This window comes from Gymnoscopelus microlampas (assembly GCF_963454915.1).
Source record: "Gymnoscopelus microlampas genome assembly, chromosome: 6".
Lineage (NCBI taxonomy): Eukaryota > Metazoa > Chordata > Actinopteri > Myctophiformes > Myctophidae > Gymnoscopelus > Gymnoscopelus microlampas.
In genome coordinates, this window is record NC_139943.1 from 45,615,410 (window position 1) to 45,635,689 (window position 20,280).

The following is a 20,280-nucleotide window of genomic DNA, read 5'->3' on the forward strand; positions in this document are numbered from 1 at the left end:
CGCACACGCACGCGCACGTGCACGTGCACGTGCACGCACACGCACATGCACATGCACACAGCGCACAGCCGCACACACACACACACACACACACACACACACACACACACACACACACACACACACACACACACACACACACACACACACACACACACACACACATTCACACACATAGCCAGCTCTAATGGCACTTTTAATGTCTGACGCCTTGGTTAATAATGTGCTAAATAGGACTACTGTATGAAACATTCTCCTGGGCTGCACAGGCAAAGACTACAGTGTGAGAGATTCAAGGATTTGAATCCTAATCAGATAGATAGATAGATAGATAGATAGATAGATAGATAGATAGGCAGATAGATAGGCAGATAGATAGATAGATACATAGATACATAGATAGATACAGTAGATAGATACAGTAGATAGATACAGTAGATAGATAGATAGATAGATAGATAGATAGATAGATAGATAGATAGATACTGTAGACTGATACTGTAGATAGATAGATAGATAGATAGATAGATAGATAGATAGATAGATACTGTAGATAGATAGAATTACTATATATAGGCTATATGTGTGTTCTCCTCCACTGTTCATTGCAGTGTATGACCCTGAAAGCGCTTGCAGCTTTAAGTAATAAACAACACATTTGTTATGACAGTAAAACAATGTATTAGTGTTAAAGTAAGTGCATTATTACGTAATTCGAGGACGGCAGGGTTGGCTTGAGGATAGAGACACTGTTTGGCAAGTGTACAAGTCATAGGTTTCAGTCTCAGATTCAAGATGTATTGGTCATGCGCTCACACAAGTATGTGAAAGACTTTTGGTGTGGCATGCTCAGCCGGACAATGTTCAACATACGGTACATAACAAAAACCCCAAAAGAAAACAAGATAATTAAAACAAGGATATGAGCAATAGCAAGCAATGTGTTCATCAACCGCCGTATCCTGTGGACATGTCCTCGGGGGCGGGACACCACGTCTTGCTCACCACTTGAAAGGCAGTCAGCGGATGCAAATGTGAGCCACTGTACAGCAAAGCAAGTGCCTAAAAAATCAAGAGCTGTACACTCGCTGACGGAACTTATGCAACGCGAATTTCCTACGCCTTGATGACAGACGGAGGAAGCGTCATACCGGCGGGTGTCAGCTGGTGAATCCTTAGTGGTATGCCACGACAGCACCTCGGAATCAGGAGGAGGCAGTTTCCATACACATGCCATCAGGCTAAGGTCTAACCCCCCCTTCACCCACACACACACACATGCACCGACACACGTGAGCACACACATGCGCACGTACACACGCACACTCTCTTATCCCTCTTTCCTCTCTTCACCTAACATCTGATACCCCTGTCCACTTGCCAAGTCTTTCCACTTACGGACCGAGATCGATATGACGAAAGGCTCTGAGTACTTTATCTCCGTCTTTATTCCTGTCCTCGGTGTCCCGTGCGTTTCTCAGACACATTATGTACATTCTGTGACTTTCTAGTGTGTGATCATTTCATAAAATGGAACATTATACAGTATCTGAGGTGCACTGCATGGATAATTGTAGAATGGTCAAAGCATATTATCGTTTCTGATTTCTCAAAGAAAGTTGAAGTAAAACGTTTTAAGAGACCAGAAATCAAACATATCTACTGAACCTTCTGTAAATGTGTTCCCACAATTTGTCAGAGGTTTTCCGACACAGTGAGCAAAGGTCAAGAAACGCCGGCAGGCATACGCCACACTCTCTACCACCTCCTTCTGGTTCTCCTGAGCCTGGAGGGTCGCCGCGCTGTGGGTTCCTCCCAGCCGAGGCAAGCCCTGGCTGGGACTGGAAGAGAGGGTGGTTGGGTGGGGGCGTTGGGGTAGGGTGACAGATGATGGCTCGGAGGGAGTAATCTCTTTCTGGTGGGAGGACTATACCTCAGGACTACCAGAGGTATTCAGCAGTGTCATTATGCCATGAGTCCTAAAGGGCTCATGAAAAAAATATTATCAACGACGAACTATGAATAGAACGCATAGCTCGGTTTGGAATGACCTGATTAGATTTGCTTTAAGTCCATCTGTTCGCAAGTCATATGAGTATCTGTCTGTCTGCCAGCCACTGTATCACCTCAGTCATAACTCACATTTCTCTAATATTTTCCAATTGAGAATAGTTCCATCCCACGCTGCATAAGTCTATGAGTATTAATTTAACTCTGAGTATAGGTCCAGGTTTACGCTCAAGAGTTAAATTAAAATTGTGGGTTTTGCAGTGCAAGGTGGCATGGGACACTGAGGATAAGTAGGAATATGTGACCAATTGGAAAAACAGATTAAAAGGTTAGGGGTCAATGAGGTGTGGCATCAAACTGTACTGAAAGCTGTATCCATTACACGGGCATGCACACGGCCTCTCCACCCCTGTGTGTGTGTGTGTGTGTGTGTGTGTGTGTGTGTGTGTGTGTGTGTGTGTGTGTGTGTGTGTGTGTGTGTGTGTGTGTGTGTGTGTGTGTGTGTGTGTGTGTGTGTGTGTGTGAGGGGGGTCTGTGGATGCCAGCAGCAACATGAGACTTACTTAAGGCTGTGTACTCCCACGTGCACACGGACACACTCACAGGAACACATGCACGCGCATACACAGACCCATGCAGCTATCTGAACAATCACAAGCTGAATCCCCATGGTGTTGCTCTGTAAATATTGAAATGCTGATATCAGTCACAATGGCGTGTACATGCGCACGCACGCAAGTGCGCACGCACTCACTCACGCACGCACACACACACGCTCATGCTCACGCACACGTACACATTTATCCGATGTTTTCAGCTTAGTTAAACCAATGTTTGAAACTGTGTGTAAAACATTTTCTTTAAAAAAAAAAAGTTTCAAAAAGGGTAGGCAAAATAAGCCTCGGTTTCAGCCTACACCTTTTCGGTGCCACTAGCATTAGTGGACTTAACTGCATGTATGTATATCTGCTATTTTAAATGGACCGAAATAAAATGTACTACTACACACACACACACACACACACACACACACACACACACACACACACACACACACACACACACACACACACACACACACACACACACACAAATTAGTGCAACAAAATAGTTGTTGCACCAGGCCTACTTGGGCTGAAATTTAATTTAAATGTTTAAATTACATTTAAGAAATGTAGATCTTCAAATAGAAGATTAGCTCAATCAATCGATCAATTACACATGTTGTGTGAATTATTCCCTAACCACTATACATTAATATTATATGATAAAGCTGCACATCTTATCTTTACTGGATCTTTACTGATTCATACAACAATCTGAGGCTAACTTAAGAGTCTAGAGACTATAGGAGGTGTGAAACACCACACAGTGCACTCAATAACCTTTCCTCCATCCAGAGACCTTAAGCCTTACGCAGCACAGGGCAAACTGCATTCCAACACTGAGCAAACACAATTGATCCTCTTGATTGTTTTCAGGACAACCTAAGAAATGATAATTCAGGCAAATCTAAACCTTCATTTGTTTTCAGACCCAAGTGTGAACCCAATGCACTCGCCAGGTTCAGGAGAGACATGCAGGCTATACAACGGAAGAAATGTGTTATATTTATTTACTGTACAATTCCATTTTAGTTTATAAAACATATATTTGTATGAACAGTGGTGTAAAGTAACTAAGTACATTAAGACACGTTGTGAGCTTGTAGATCTGCTATTTTCAAACATTATTAGTACTTTTACTTTTGGTACTTTTAAGTATATTTTGATGCCAATACTTTTGTACTTTTACTCAAGTAAATGTTTTATTCTGGACTTTTACCTGTAACAAAGTATTTCTATATTGCAGTATTGGTACTTTTACTTAAGTAAAACATTTGAGTACTTTTCCCACCACTGTTTATGTGAATGAATGTACAGTGTGTATGGATTTGGACTGGAATGTAATGTATCTGGACAGTATTGCATAATGCACACGTCGTACAAATTGCTGTGGACAGAAGCCATTATACCGATTTTCTGCCTGAAGGCTGAGCTTGACTTTGAGTGTTTTGACAGGGATGTTTTGAGAAAACAGCGGCGGGCCTCATGCATACTGATACAGACAATCATGCTTGAAGTTTCTTTCACACCCAAAGCGATGGAAAAAAATGGCTGAAAAACTCTCTCCCAGGGCCCCACTGTGTTATGGGAGATTTCCATGTTTTCGGAGTCCATTAACCCATTAAGACCGGGAAAGCATATCTGTCGTTTTAGATTTGAACCACTTTTTGACCATTATCTTAGACTTTGGCTATTCAAAAATAGCAGATATACAAGCTCATAGCGCGGCACCGAGTGCCGCGCCATGAGCTTGTAGATCTGTCATTTTTTTTTGCAGATCTAGAATTTTGTGAAAATCTTTAGAGATGTGTGAAAATCTTTGAATATATATTTTTAATTTATTTTACAAATGTCTTCTAAATCCAAAAAGTTTGTTGAAAAAAAACGTATGTTGCTATAATCAGTGCTTCTCAAAATCTTTCATGTCAAGGACCCCCAAAATGATATGTATTTGGCCGCGGACCCCCATATCAAAAATACGTTGTTCCAGGGACGCCCCCAGAAGCAAAGATTTGAGTTAAAAATGTTCGCTTTTAAAAAATATACACATTTAAAGATTTGCACACATTTTCACGATCGTTCAAAAAGCAGCAGATCTACACACAGATGCGTTCCCGGTTCTAATGGGTTAACCTCGATGTGACCAAAGGTATTCTCCCGAGGGTTTGGGTTTCCAGCGCGCGGGGCAACACATGGAGCAAAGCGTGCGGCTTCGCAGACACGCAAACCAAAACAGTAGCCGCTTGTGATAGATCACTGCAAATTACCCAAGACAGGAGGACAACCACCCCTCTCTTTTGCCTTGTCTCTCTCGCTCGCCTTTATCCATTTCTTGGCTTACTTTCCCATACCTTTCATCCACCTTGACCCCTTATTCCCAAGGGCACCGATATGCCTTTTAATGGCACTCACGGGGACGCAGAGATCAACCAGCAAAGAGTCGTAAAATGTCAAAAAACTCTCTCGCTGTGGAAACTAGAAAAGACAAACAGGATTCCCTATGAAAACAAGAGGAGAGGAGAGGAGAGCAGTGGTGGAAGAAGTACTCAGATATTTTACTTAAGTAAAAGTATCAATACTGCTATGTAGACATACTCTGTTACAAGTAAAAGTCCGGAATTCAAAAAATACTTGAGTAAAAGTACAAAAGTATTGGTATCAAAATGTACTTAAAGTACCAAAAGTAAAAGTACTAAAATGTTTGAAAATAGCCTAGGAATAAAATAGGGCTGAAGTGGTTAATGCATGTTTTATAATGTAATCATTTATATCTGCAAATTAACTACTAACTAAAGTGTTCAAATAATTGTAGTGGAGTAAATGTGCAACATTTGCCTCTGAGATGTAGTGGAGTAGAAGTAAAAGTATTGGAAATTGTAAATACTCCAGTAAAATAAAAAATACCTCAAAATTGTTACAGTACAAGTACAGTACTTGAGTAAATGTACTTAGTTACTTTACACCACTGGAGGAATGGTGGGGAGAGGAGAGGAGAGGAGAGGAGAGGAGTTCATCCATGGAACATTGATAGCCAGCAGACCTTATATAAACCTGACCACCTGGGGATACAAAGTTATACTGTAGTGGAACTATTGTGCCTACCCCTCCTGGCATGACGGCACATTCACACTTATTGCACAAAACCCCATTATGTACAATGGCTCAACATGCCAGACAGCTACAATGGTGGCCTAGTGACTTATTAATGTCTGTCTCTAACGTAGTGAGCCAGCTTTTGAGACATTGAGGTATTTCATTTGAACCTTTATAGTCTCTTACAGGTATTATTTGACATCTTGCTTGACATTGGTGTAAAATTTACAGTTGAGTTGAGTCGCTGTGCACTGCCCAGCTGCACAGTATGCAGACAGTGTGCACTACCAGTGCCAGTGTCTGTGCGGTAGTGGTGGAAAAAGTACTCAGATGTTTTACTTAAGTAAAAGTATCAATATTTTGATGTAAATGCAAGTAAAAGTCCCAAATTTAAAACAAATACTAGAGTAAAAGTACAAAAGTATTGGCATCAAAATATACTTAAATGACCTAAAGTAGAAAGTACTAATTATGCAGAATGTCCCATTTCACAACTTTTCAAATGCATAAAAATCTTTTGAAAATAGCAGATCTACAAGCTCACAATGTGTCGCATTGCGATGCATTGTGAGCTATAGATCTGCTATTTTCACAATGTTCGAAGTGGGTAATGCATGTTTTGTACTAAAAATACAAATCTACAATCTAAAGTTTTCAAATAATTGCAGTGGAGTAAAAGTACAATATTTGTTTCTGAGTTGCAGTGGAGTAGAAGTAAAAGTATTGAATTCATTAAAATGACCTAAAACTTGCAGTTGAATACCGTTACTTTCCACCACTGTGCAGTACATAGACAAAATTGCTGAAAAGATTTCAAGAGGGTGGATGAATTATTTTGAACCATTTTGTTGCACACAGCGAAGAGGTTTCTACAGGGGAGGTGATCCGGATTTAGGCCTACGGTAAGTGGGCATGAAAACCATTTAAAATGCCGCAATGTCACGCATTTTCCTGGAACATGGAATCAGATGGGAGCGATAGTACATCATCTTTGAAGACGTCAAAGGGAATATTTTCATTGAAACCACACCACAAACATGGGGATTTCACAATATAATCACCATGCTGTTATGATAAATGATGTAGTTCACATTTCACGTCTGTAGCATGTGATTCTCTACATGAGTCAGGGGTTGACACTAAGGTCTCAGAGGCACAGTAGAGGTCATCTTCTACTTGCCCAAAGGTCATGCCATTGTTGTGTTGAACCTTCTCTCGAACCCCTGCATCAACACATCCAGTTCCAGTTCACCTCACAATCAACTACAATGCAAACATTTACCCTTGTGTTAAATTAACACAAATCCCATGATGCATAACATTAATGTAATTTTTTAAATTCAAATCATCACATTTTATTTTGCAAAAATATTTGTTGAATATAATACTATGTGTCTCAATCAATCAATTACACATGAGATATCACCATCACATAGTGTATATTGTATGTTCTTTTCGCTGTTCTTTTACAATATTGTTATTGCTTTCATTTGGCCTGATCATGAATTAATTGATCCTTGTGTGAAGGTCATATATGTGACATTTTTAACGACCGGGTGTTTCCTGTAAGAGTCAAAAAAGAGACAGTGGTGATTATTACACTAGCAGAGAAAATAAATCACTGACAGGAATGCAGTAAAAAGTCTGCAGACCACACATTTAGTGTCTGTATTATCAGCATGCCTTTCCTCCTCTGCAACGTCCTGTCAATGGATTTATGTGATTGGATTTCCACACTCTCTTTGTGAAAACGACAGAAATCATTGCCTCCTTCCTTCTGTCTCTCTAATGCTTAATTCACATTTTGCCATACTTTGGCGTCATGAGGGTTTGCAGATCTGCTCTTCCCAGCGAGCAACACCAGCGTACGTTGAAGTATAGCATCAGGCTTCACTCTCTTTAAAAGCTAGGAGGCATTTATTTGTTTCAAATGGTTACTCCTGAACCCTAGACCATTGGTCAATATTTCAAGAAAATATCTCGTCAGTCAAGGAGAAAAGGCATTGGCTGGTCCAAGAGATTTTAGATTTCCCTCGAAATTATCCTCACAACGAATCATAATTCCATGACTCTATTGTTTTTATCTTGAGTACAATCAGCACACACGACGACTTAAGCATAATTGTGTCAATAGCGTTTTGGCATGCTGTGACAGGGGTCAAGAGCATTACCTAATACTTTGTCCATTAGCTCTGGGTTAACACTGCAATGCTGCGTGATGCCTGGCCACCCTTGGGTAATCAGACCAGAGCTTTGATACCACAGACATCTGAGCCCCTTTCCCAGCAGCCTTCCAGTGACCCCTGACCCCTAATGTGAAGAACATGGGTACGATCAGACCCCTGCGTGAAACCAGATCCACGTGGAAGGCACAATGCCTCTTGTGACACCCAATACGCCCATCAGCGCCACTGACCTCACAACAACCGCGAGTCAATCACGCACCACAGCCCGCGAGGCGCTTTGACCACTTTAACCCTGGGCCAATTTTGGGCATGTCATTATGCGGCGTAAATTCAAAACATTTCGACAATTTTTCTAAAATAAAAGATCTAGTCGGTGGTGTTAAGTAACTATGTACATCAAGTACTGTACTTTTGAGGAATTTTTACTGGAGTATTTCCCATTTTCAATACTTTTACTTCTACTCCACATCTCATCTCAGAGGCATATTATACTTTTACTCCACTACAATTATTTGAAAACTTTAGTTACTAGTTACTTTTCAGATATACATGATTATATTATAAAACACACATTAACCACTTTAGCCCTATTCTATAAGTAGGCTATTTGAAAATAGCAGATCTACAAGCTCACAACGCGTCGCACTGCGACGCGTTGTGAGCTTTTCAAACATTTTATTACTTTAACTTTTGGTCCTTTAATATATTTGTATGCCAGTACTTTTGTACTTTTACTCAAGTAACATTTTGAACACAGGCATTTTACTTGTAACAGAGTACTTCTACATTGTGGTATTGATACTTTCACTTAAGTAAAAAATGTCAGTACTTATTCCACCACTGGATCTAGTCTACATGAGATCAGCTATTTTCAACAATAATTTAGGATTATTTGTGGTTAAAATGGTCAAGTGGTTAACTAAGAAGAGGAGAGATGCCAGGAGAGCATTTTATGTTGTTGAATAGATTAATTAGTGTGACGGCACATTTTGTGCTTGAGACGGTACTACTCGCAGTAATGACTTCAGATGCAATGTGTCTCGTCCTTGACCTGGCATTCCAAAGAAGAGCCAAGTTTGGCTGAGCACTATTTTAATGCGATTTTATGAGCTGTACAGTATATGCAAATCATGCATCTCAAGGTGAGATCTGAGATGGACAGAGTTGGTCAAGGGATTTTCTTTTAGAAGGGTTAGGCCGATTCATGCTATTCCACAGTTATGACATGATTTATGGCATAAACGTCAAAAAGGTAACAACAAGCTTATAGAGCAGCTGATAGCTTCAATATGTACTCCATGCCTTTGTTTACAAACATCTAACAAAAACTGTACGATTTAACCAGCAACCTGAGACGGGCTGAGAGTTTAAACACTCATACATTGTGCAGTTGATCATTTATACGCCAGTGTGGCGTGACACAATAGCCACTCCACATGCTTACAGCAGGTTGATTGTGGTGCAATGGGAGCTTGTAGAGCTAGTTACTCTAGTATTGAAAAGGTTTGAAAATGTGTGAAAGATTTGTGACATTTATTTCTACTAGACCATACCCGGTCGACGCATCCGTGGGGGGATATGCGCACATGATCTGGCAACCCGGGAGGCGACATTGTTTGACACATAAACGCTAATAAGAAGCTGAGATTTGATGAAATTGAAAAACGGGCTTCACAGTTAAGTTGAGATGGTAATGGTCAATGGCTGTGTGCAAAATCAGAGCAATTGCTCCAGCCACTGAGGAGAACCGGGTAGTGACACCACTACAAACAAACGGACGGACGGACGGACAGACAAACAGAGGTTACTAGAATTATAGTACGATAATAACATGCCCCAAAAAGGGCCACCTGCAGGTTTAGTGTACTGTAGTACCTGATCTCAAACAATCTAGTTTGAGATTTGGATATTAATACAGCTGGTCTTGAAGATCCTTGGGACAAGACCCTCGTCTAATTTACCAATTTGATCAAGAAATAGGGGACTTTTCTTTCATAGTGCATGTCCTGAGAGTGTGTGTGTGTGTGTGTGTGTGTGTGTGTGTGTGTGTGTGTGTGTGTGTGTGTGTGTGTGTGTGTGTGTGTGTGGCGTGTGCATGCATGTGTGTGTGTGTGTGTGTGTGTGTGTGTGTGTGTGTGTGTGTGTGTGTGTGTGTGTGTGTGTGTGTGTGTGTGTGTGTGTGTGGCGTGTGCGTGGCGTGTGCGTGCGCGTGCGCGTGCGCGTGCGTGTGCGTGTGTGTGTGTGTGCGTGTGCTTGTGCGTGCGTGTGTGTGTGTGTGTTTTCAGGGCATTCGCTGCATCCTGCGTGTCCTGACACTCACCCACCAACGAGGAGAGATCGCGTACATCAGTAAATCAGGCAGAGGGGAGCACAGGTAGTCATTACTCCCGGCTAGGAAACAACTGTTTCTGCCTCGTACACACATACCTCCAGCCTCCCCCAATAGCCCCGGGCGGACATCAATATACCGGCCAGCTCCGACAGCAGCATGCACCCACACAGAACCTCTGCTGTCTCCGCCAGGTCCCAGAAGTTCACTGTCAACGCCTGACAAACACACACATCTGCAAGGCAGTAAATACCCTGTAATATAGAGGCAGGAACACCTTGGCTGTCCTGCCTTGACATCTCAATTCCGCTCGCCCGCCCCCACCTCTCTCTCGCTCTCTCTCTCTCTCTTCCCCTCCTTTGGTCTCCAGTCTTCCTCTGTCAGATTGTTTGATATGTTGTGCGCCGGGCTCCTTTTGGTATTTGTTTTTCAGAGGCAAAGTGTTTATTAGAAAACACTTTTTGATCGTTGATTCTTATACGCTCAGACACACCTGTATAAACTACGATGTCAAGGTAATGAATACAATTATGTTTTAAACCATCTGGATGGTAATCTGTAGGTTCCAAGCATCAAGGGCTGAGGTGTCAGTAATATCTATATATATGTGTGTGTGTGTGTGTGTGTGTGTGTGTGTGTGTGTGTGTGTGTGTGTGTGTGTGTGTGCGTGCGTGTGCGTGTGCGTGTGCGTGTGCGCGTGTGTGTGTGTATTAGCAACAGAGTGTCCTTGTACGATTAAAACCTGACTGAAAACACTTATAATAACTGACTTGGTCACTGACAACCTTATAGGTTTGATGTCTACCTGTGATCTACAAACATAGTTACTTTGTTTTCTTGGCACTCTATTTACTTGACCGCTTACCCTATTGTTGATTGACTAGACTAGAGTTCATAGTTGACCAGGGTCCTTCAGTGCCCTATACATAGACTTTACACCAAATCTCCCCGGAAATACACAATCTACAAGCTCACAACGCGTTGCAATGTGAGCTTGTAGACATATTTTCGTTTACTTTCATGGGGACTCTATAGGTTCATGTGGTTAAGTGGCTCTGGATGAGGGCGTCTGCTAAATGCATACATTGTAATTGTAAAGTGGATGTGGATGATGAAGGACTCTGTAGTGGAGGAAGCTGGTGGAGTTTTCAGCGCCATCCACAACCCAAAGCTGGTTTGAATCATCTAGGTCAGCGGTTTTCAAATGAAGTCTCAGACAGTGGGCCTCCCTTGAAACAAGGGTCAGATGACGTGCCCCCATCACCTTTCCTATTGCATTGACTGTATCTGTGCTAATAAAGAGAGTCACTGTTTACTAATATGTACAGTAAAGGCAAGAGTAAGTGTTTAATACATGTGTATGTAAAGGTATAGGTGTATGGATAGGTTACATGCCAAATGCAGATTGCAATTAATGCCATTCATTTTGAGTCCTGTTTCATCTTCTCCCATGTGTGAAAGCCCTATCTGTCCCTGTCAGTTTGTCAGAGAAAGAGAGTGGGGGGGGGGGGGTCAGGTCTGCCAAGGCCTTTTCCTTGTGAAAAGTCAGTCATTTCAGTGGATAATTAAAATAAAAAACTTTGCCACACGACCAGTTGTATACTGTACTGTAGCCTACACGCCAATCTACACGCATTGCGTTGTAACGTCATGTGAGCTTGTAGATTGGCTATTTACTCTATTTGACGTACAATGAAGTATGGTTTAAACCCCAGATCTATGGCTGAGTTAATGAGGGAGGGAATCAATTATTCCTTTTTAAGATGGTGACATTTTTACATTGCATTAGATTTGCATGTCTAAAATGCTGTCCTATATCACTGATGATACACCATGGGAGCAGGCCTTGCTTTAACTATTGTTGTTTCTTTAAAGAAAAGACCTCATTGATGTCTGGCTAAACAGTCCAAACACTGAATCACAGGCCACTAGGTGAGACTTGTTTCTCCAGTAAAGAAAAATACTCAGTCTCCTCTGTGTGTGCATAAGTCTGTGTGTGCACACATGAATGTGTCACAAGCTTTTGGCAAGTAATCTCATCCTTTCGGCCAAGGTGTGTGTGTGTGTGTGTGTGTGTGTGTGTGTGTGTGTGTGTGTGTGTGTGTGTGTGTGTGTGTGTGTGTGTGTGTGTGTGTGTGTGTGTGCGTGTGCGTGTGCGTGTGTGTTCTGCAGGGGTCCAAAGCAGACTCTCACGCTCATTACACCGATCACATCAAATGAATCGCTTCCTTCCTTAACTTCAAGTCTACTTCCCCAAGCACTTCTTTTTGTTGTTGTTTTTCATCCCCCACTGTGTCAGTCTGCCTGTCACCCGTCTCAGCAAGAAGTCTTTACTCCTAGATTCTCCTCATCTGACCCAATGCTGAAGTGACTTTGGGTTTCATTAATTGGGTTGTTTTGGTGCTGCTTTTAGTCATGTATAATAGGAAGGTGGGCGCCGGGCGTTGGTTCGCACCGGCCAGCCGACTGAGGCACAATCGACTTTAGGATAGCTGCATATGCAAAAACTAGAAAAGTGTGCTCCTCGGAAAACACAGGTCTCCAGGCCGGGTTGCCTACCCAGGGCCTGCAAACTTTGGAAGCCAGCCACTTGAAATGTGATTTGAAAAATCTTAACTCGATCACATGACCCCAGAGATAATGTGTACCGGTTTGTGTGAGTTTTGGACAAAATCTGTATAGGAGTAATAGCAAAAAGTTTGTTTTGAGGAAAGCGCAAAATGGCACAACATTTTATTTGGCGCAAGAGTGAGAATCCAATGAATCCAGTGGAAAAGAATATTTTTTATTGTACTACGGTTCAAGAGTTATTGGCCGGTGCATTCCACTTTGTCGAGCGTCTATATGAACACAATTGGCCCGTGTTCAGGGGAAGGAAGCCGGGGGAGGGTGTCACTGCACGTATTCTTATCGACTGGGGGCGACAACTGTCAGTAGGGAGTGTTGGGTTGGAGTAGTGGGACGAAGACTCTGCGTTCATGATTTGTGGCATTTTGTGCCAAAACTCTCCACTCCTGCAAAGTTTGGAAGGCAATCATAGCCAATAGAGTAGAATCTCTACTCATTCAGCTCTATAGAGCTCTGCCGCTCGGACTGCTGTGACCCATCAATGAACCTCCTACCAAACCCAATATCTTTTGCTTCATATATACACACTATTCTTCCTCACCTTATCCTATTGAATTTTGGCTTTGTCAGTCAAACTCGGCTGTTTCTTGTTTCCCACATTCCAAGACCTCACTTCACCAACATCTGCATGAATACCGTAGACACACAAGTAACCACTTTAATCCTGGCATCCTAATTTTGGCCATGCTATATTGTAGGCAAAAATAACATTGAAAATATTTGAAAAAATGTTTGGATATTTTTTTTAAATGTTTTTTATAATTCAGAAACGTTTTGTGGTGAACACCCTTATCAGTGTGTCAGTGGAAAACTTGAATCTGTCCACTCATGTGAGATCACTCTGCTCTCCTTCCCCTGTCTTTGTCCCTGGTGTCGCTTTGCTGTTTCCTTTTTGGGGGGAGATGCAGTTTGTTCTGTGCAGCAGTCTGATAAATAAACAATAGGCAGGGAAGCGCTGCCTGAAATATTCATTGTCTTTGTTACAAGACTGCCCCGGAAATCACTGTGGAGAAGAACAAATTGGTGGAAGAAAAACTGGTCTGAATAGCATGTATGAATGACAAGAAACAAGACCAAGTAAAAACGAAGCATGGCTGACTCTGTATGAAACACTGGAGGGCCTTTAATTTAAATAACGGCAGGAAGCAGCGACCCTTGTAACTTAGCTTTAACATAGCTTAATGCCGTAAATGCATCAGCATCAGACAGTGATCTTCAGGTTTTCATGTTATCCCCACAATTTTGGTCATGGCAGTTTAATAGATCATCCAGGTTGACTCGAACCAAGGGTCAGTGTCAGGATCTGTCTCATTGTGTCTTTCTGTTGTATTGTTCCCTGTTCTCCTTGTACTGTTATTTTGTAGTGTTGTCCTAGTGTTTCCTGTTTTGCTTTGTTGCTGCTTCCTGTCTTGTCTCGCCTGTATTTAATTGCATTTGTAGTCCACCTGTGTCCTGTTCAGTCTCAGCCATTCATGTGTTGATTGTATTGTTTGTTTCACCTGTGTCTAGTTAGTCTTTGTATATTTAATCCTCCCTGTGTTCAGTGTTCCCTTGTTCGATTATAGATGTTGTCATGGAATGTCATGCCCTTGTATGTCTTAGTTTGTTGCCAGCCTATATCTTGTGATCGAGAACAAATGTTCTGAGTGTCAATACTGCCTCGTGTTCTGCATTTGGGTCCTGCCAATACCTATTCGTGACAGTCAGTACTTGAGCATGGCTGCAAAATTTGCACCAGCCCTGACATGCACATTATAATAGAGGGTTGGTTATTAGCAGTGTTGGAAGATCAGATGGACAATCTTCAGCCCAGTCTAAAAACCACCCAATCCACCAAGAACCAGCCTGAAGCTTACAGTAGGCTATATTGCTGTAAAACAAATTAACCATATGACTTTTGCAACCTGCGACCGGCCACTAATAAAGCCTCAGAAACAACAGCTATGTGCGATGTTTCCATTGTCGCTGCCAACAGCTGCCAACAGTGGCAACACTAATTCAAATACGTGCATGTACTGTAACTCATAATGAAATAAAAGCTCATAATTTAATAATATGCTCATAATGTAATCAAATCATGAGCGCATAACGTAATTACAGAATTTTGCATAATGTAATAATGTGTTACATTAAGAACCTTACATAGCTGCTCAAAATGCAATAACAGTTCATGATGTAATAACGGCTCAAATTGTTGAGAAAAGTGTTACATCGTAATAATATTAGTATCTTGTCAGTATCATATCATGTCAGTATCATAATCAGTATCATGGTCAGTGTCATGGTCAGTATCATGTCAGTATCACGATCAGTATCATGATCAGTATCATGTCAGTATCATGTCAGTATCATGGTCAGTATCATGGTCAGTATCATGGTCAGTATCATGTCAGTATCATGGTCAGTATCATGTCAGTATCATGTCAGTATCATGGTCAGTATCATGGTCAGTATCATGGTCAGTATCATGTCAGTATCATGGTCAGTATCATGGTCAGTATCATGGTCAGTATCATGGTCAGTATCATGTCAGTATCATGTCAGTATCATGGTCAGTATCATGTCAGTATCATGGTCAGTATCATGTCAGTATCATGTCAATATGATGGTCAGTATCATGGTCAGTATCATGGTCAGTATCATGGTCAGTATCTCGTCATCCTGGTCATATTTGTGGTGTTTGTGCAACGCATAGCAAGAAAGCTGTATCATTATTGAGACAACTAATTATGACTCAGATCACATGTTGCATAATGCCTGTGATCATCAGGAGTCTGAAAGTGAATTTTCAGAATGGTACTGCCATGCTTGGCAGCTTGTTTTATAGATTCATGACACAGAAAATATCCTGGTTATATTGGCCTCTCCCTTACAACACGTCATGCTTGCACATAAAGTGAAATGTTGTAAGGCGCAATTCTTGTCCATGCATGCAGCCACACAAGTGTACACTCACTCGCACGCGTGCACACACAAACACACACACACACGCACACACACACGCGCGCACACACGCAGTAGAGAGACCAGCTGTGGTTGAATCATCCAGTATTAATGTCCCCATATACAGGCCCTAACATCTGGACACATTTAAACTCAAATGAATGAATCCACTGGCATCCTTTCTGTCTGTCTTATTTCTTTGTGTCAATCACTTCCAATTTCACTTGTTTATCCTTTCTCCCCCCTGTGATTTCTGTTTACCAAAGAGCTGGAGGGATCCCTGTTACTGAACAAACACTCTTTTGTAATGATTACTATCAGAATTTAGAGCTATTTTTTTTACCCTACCTTCAACTTATCACGTATGTAGCACGATCATACTAATGTTACACGCACGCACGCATGCACGCACGCACGGAAGAAAGGAAGGGAAGGATAGAGATTTAGGAAAAGTGTGGGTGGAACAATAAATCGAATTGATTTAACCACGTATATCCTATAGGTCTATACTAGGCCCCATCCTTTTTTCCCCTCTACCCTCACAAACTTCGGTGAAAATAGCAGATCTACAAGCAATGCGTTGCTACTTTCACTGAATGTTTGCCCAAGAATAGGGACGCTAGGGTTCAAGAATAGGGCCGCTAGGGTCCATGTTAATCTAAATATTATAAAAACATAGGCCTAATCGTTTTAAAAAATAAATCAATTTGCTGGAGAGAGGGATGTGCAAAGAAATGTGTTTCCAAACTCAAACGCTCTGATGAATAGTTGGGAGCCTCTGCTGTCCCAAGATAATAGTACACAGTAAAACATCTGAGTGGCTCGTATTATGTGTAATTGTGTTCAAGTTGGAGAAACAGTGCACTAGTGTGTCAGTGAATGTGTCAGTGACATACTCTTCATGTTGTGTTGCATAGAGAACATGGTGTTGTGGAACCATAAGGCTGCTGTCTACAGAAAATGTGAGCTCAGAGCCAGGACCCCTTGAAGCCAAGCTGTGTGAACAGCAGCCAGTGTCTTTCACAAGTAAGATAAATACTTCACTGCCTATTTTCAATTGATAGGTAATGATGTGATTATCCCCGAGATTTCCCAGAACCAATTTAGCAATAGAGAAAAGATGCAGTGGCATTGTTTTAAACACAACCAGATCAAGGATAGATTTTTATTGTTGGATAGATTTTAATGACCCCATGAGATATAGTGAGATGTAGTAAGACACGTAGTGAGATTTAGAGAACTAGGAAATCACAACACATGTTGCCAGCTTGTAGATCCTCTATTTCTATAAATGAATCCTAATTTATCAGACTGTACAATAATGTAATATTGTGTGTGAGTCATGTAAAATTACCACTGTGGTTCACACTTAATTGTTCTATGCATGTTCTTAATAGTTCTTATGCATGTTCTTCAGTTAAAGATTAGAGACAGATACAAACTTGGAAAACATTGTTGGATTTGAACCAATAATCTTATGTTAACAAAGCACTGACTTTTCTCCCATGCTACGTAGATGATGAGTAAATGACTTACTCTAATAGGATTTAAAGTGAAGATGATCCAAAAAGTGGACTTGAACCAGGAACCTTGTGTTTCTAGGATACTGCCTTATCTCCAGCACCACAGATACTTGGAAAATGTTTGTGACAACTACTTACTTAGCCTGGTTAGGATTTAGATGTGAAAATGTTCAAAATAATGGATTCAAACCAGAGACCTTGTGTTTATAAAACGCTTAGCCTGATAGTTTTTAGATGTAGAGTGAAAAAGTTCAATTTGAACCAACAACCTTGTGTTTATGATACAACAATGCATCTCCTGCTCCACAGGCTTGGAAGATGTTTGTGACAAAATAATGGATTTAAAACAGGGACAGTGTGTTTATAAAACGCTGGCATGTCTCTCATGCTATAGAAGCATTGGAGATGTTAAGGATATTTCAATACTTAGCCTGAAAGTGTTTAAATGTAGAGTGACAAAGTTCAATTTGAACCAACAACCTTGTGTTTATAATACAACAATTCATCTCCTGCTCCACAAGCTTGGAAGATGTTTGTGACAATTAAATACTTAGCTCCTATTTTGGGAGTTGCGTTATGATCCAAGGAATCCAGGGGGATTTTATTGTCCAATCCCCCTCAGGCTATGGGATTTCAAACTCTGCAACTTTCGTAGCATACGTTAGGCTTTATATACATTCTTGACTCTTTACCTGATTGAATATACAGATTATAGTTATATTTTATTTAAAGGGATGATGGTTGAGATTAGAAGTGTGTGAGTATAGTATGTCAAGGAAAGCTAGAGATAGGGTTTTAGGAAAAGTAAGGGTGCAACGCTTCATCAAACTAATCAATTTGATTTACATGGCTGGCCAGCCAGCTACAACTGGGATTTCATCCGAGTCTTGTTTTATGTCTATCTAGCAAAATATGCTCTTTGTCACTTTGTTGGAAGAAATTGTCAAATCAACCATACCTAGAAACTTTATTTAAATAACTTTCAAGGCAACGCAAAAGACAATAAAAAAGAACAGCTACTATAGCCTACCTACAATGTAGTAAAATTACTTTTGTACAAAAATAATGTTGCTTTGTCTCCGCACACAATAATACATGATTATCCTTTTAGTCAGTAAAATAGGTCCTTGCTAATCCTAAATCGAGCATGGTGCTGCTCCTGTACACATTATATAAATATTTACAGTCATTCAACATGAACACAATCTCCCATTACCACAAACAAACAACAACCACAACAAAAACAAAACAAAAAACAACATCATCTGGGCTTTGATTTGACATCATCAACTCCCTCTCTTTCTCCTCCCCTCGGTTCTACACTTCCTGAACACTGATCTGAAAGAACAAACAAACAAACAAACAAACAAACAAACAAACACACAAACAACAAAACAGTAGACAGGAGAAAGCTGTGTCCTAATAGGGCCAATGATGGAGTTTACTTTCACTTCGTCAGTTCACCTACTATGACGGCGCAGCAGGATTTGATGTTATTTGCGCCGGGCAACTATGAGAGACATGCAGGAATGGCCACAGTATACAGTAGTGTATACTGTATACCAGTGCTTCTCAAAGTAGAGTCCATATAGACCCCACTTTGAGAGGGGGTTCCAGGGGGTTACCCAGCTAAATTATTGATAGTTAGGAACCAAATGGACCCTTACAGGTCTGTAACTATGAGAGTGTACAAATGGAACCAAATGGACCAGTAAGGGACCCGTAAGAGTCCATTTGTTCCCATTTGTCTGTGGTCTAATGCATACGAAAACTGGGGGTCCTTGAAATGTTTAAGTTTGAGAACCACTGCTGTATATTTTATGAGTCTGAAAGGCCTGTGATAGTCAGAGTGGTTGAAAGTCGTGACTGTTAGCGAATCATTCAGTGAAGGAAGTACACGCACCTTACAGTCTCTAAAAACACAATTTAACTCAGTTAAATTAACACCCGGTTTTCTTTTGTCGACTTTTCTTATTTCTCTGTTTCTGCTCCCACTTCCCACTCCGCCCTCCTGGCGTGTCGTCGTTGCCTGTCTTCCTGCCTCCCCATGTGGTGGTGCCTCCTGTTCCGACTCTTCTTCATCTCCTGGATGTGTTTCCATTTCCCCGGCGCCGTGCCCTTCCCCCGCGCCCGCGGGGGTCTCTTCTCCAGCCACAGCGAGTCGCAGTACTCCTCCAGAGAGCCAATTGGAGAGCTCATCACCCTCAGGTAGTCTTTGTAGCGCTGGCGAGACTCCGCCCCGGGGCGCGCCGCCACCGCCGGCGGCGGCGGCTCGGCCACCGCCACGGGTACCTCGCTGGGCTTGGGCCGGCCGTCCAGCTGGCCGTGCGTGACGAGCCGCAGCGTGACGCGGAGCAGGGTGTGCGTGAAGTGCGTGTGCTCCTGGGCCACGCACAGGTACGTGCCCACGTCCGAGGAATGGAGGGAGCGAATGAGGAGGCCTCGGTCCGTGTGAACCACGCGCTCATCCAGTCCCACCTGAGACGGAAACACAATCAAGCAAATTGTTCAATTCCAGTCATTTCTATTCAAATCAATTTAAGCTAATGAATTATTCTATATTCTAATGAATAAAGCTGTATTAACCACTAAAACTATTTTAGCCAATCTGTATGGTACAGTATGTTAATACAATATAACTAGCACATCTGCTGTGGTTGGAGGTGGTCTCCCTACTTTTCCATTGAGAAAGTTAGACCCTGATGTCGGTTAGAACAGCTGTTCCCAAACCTTTTAGCTCAAGACTCTAAAGAAAAATGTTACGTTTGCCCGGGACTCAAACTAGTGAAAATAGCAGATCTACAAACTCGCAAAGTATTTATGAAATACTTTTGAAAAATGTTGGAATTGTTTTTAATTGATGAAAGGAGTTTACCCAAATATGGGTCCCGACCCACTGTTTGGGAAACAGTGGGTTAGGACACCTACTGGTTGATACTTTGAATGAAGCTCATAAGCTGGGG

At 41.6% G+C, this 20,280-nt stretch overlaps 1 protein-coding gene across 3 annotated transcripts in view; it reads right to left on the bottom strand.

Annotated features, from left to right (window-relative positions):
- Window positions 1–18,267: 18,267 nt before the first annotated feature.
- The window catches only part of sema3d (sema domain, immunoglobulin domain (Ig), short basic domain, secreted, (semaphorin) 3D), a 55,314-nt gene continuing 53,301 nt past the window's right edge, over window positions 18,268–20,280 (bottom strand). For all 3 annotated transcript variants that reach the window (XM_084059178.1, XM_084059177.1, XM_084059176.1), the window contains exon 18: window positions 18,268–19,795. In XM_084059178.1, coding sequence (XP_083915304.1) covers window positions 19,289–19,795 — 507 coding nt within the window. In that variant the 3' untranslated portion in view covers window positions 18,268–19,288. The remainder of the gene's footprint in view (window positions 19,796–20,280) is intronic.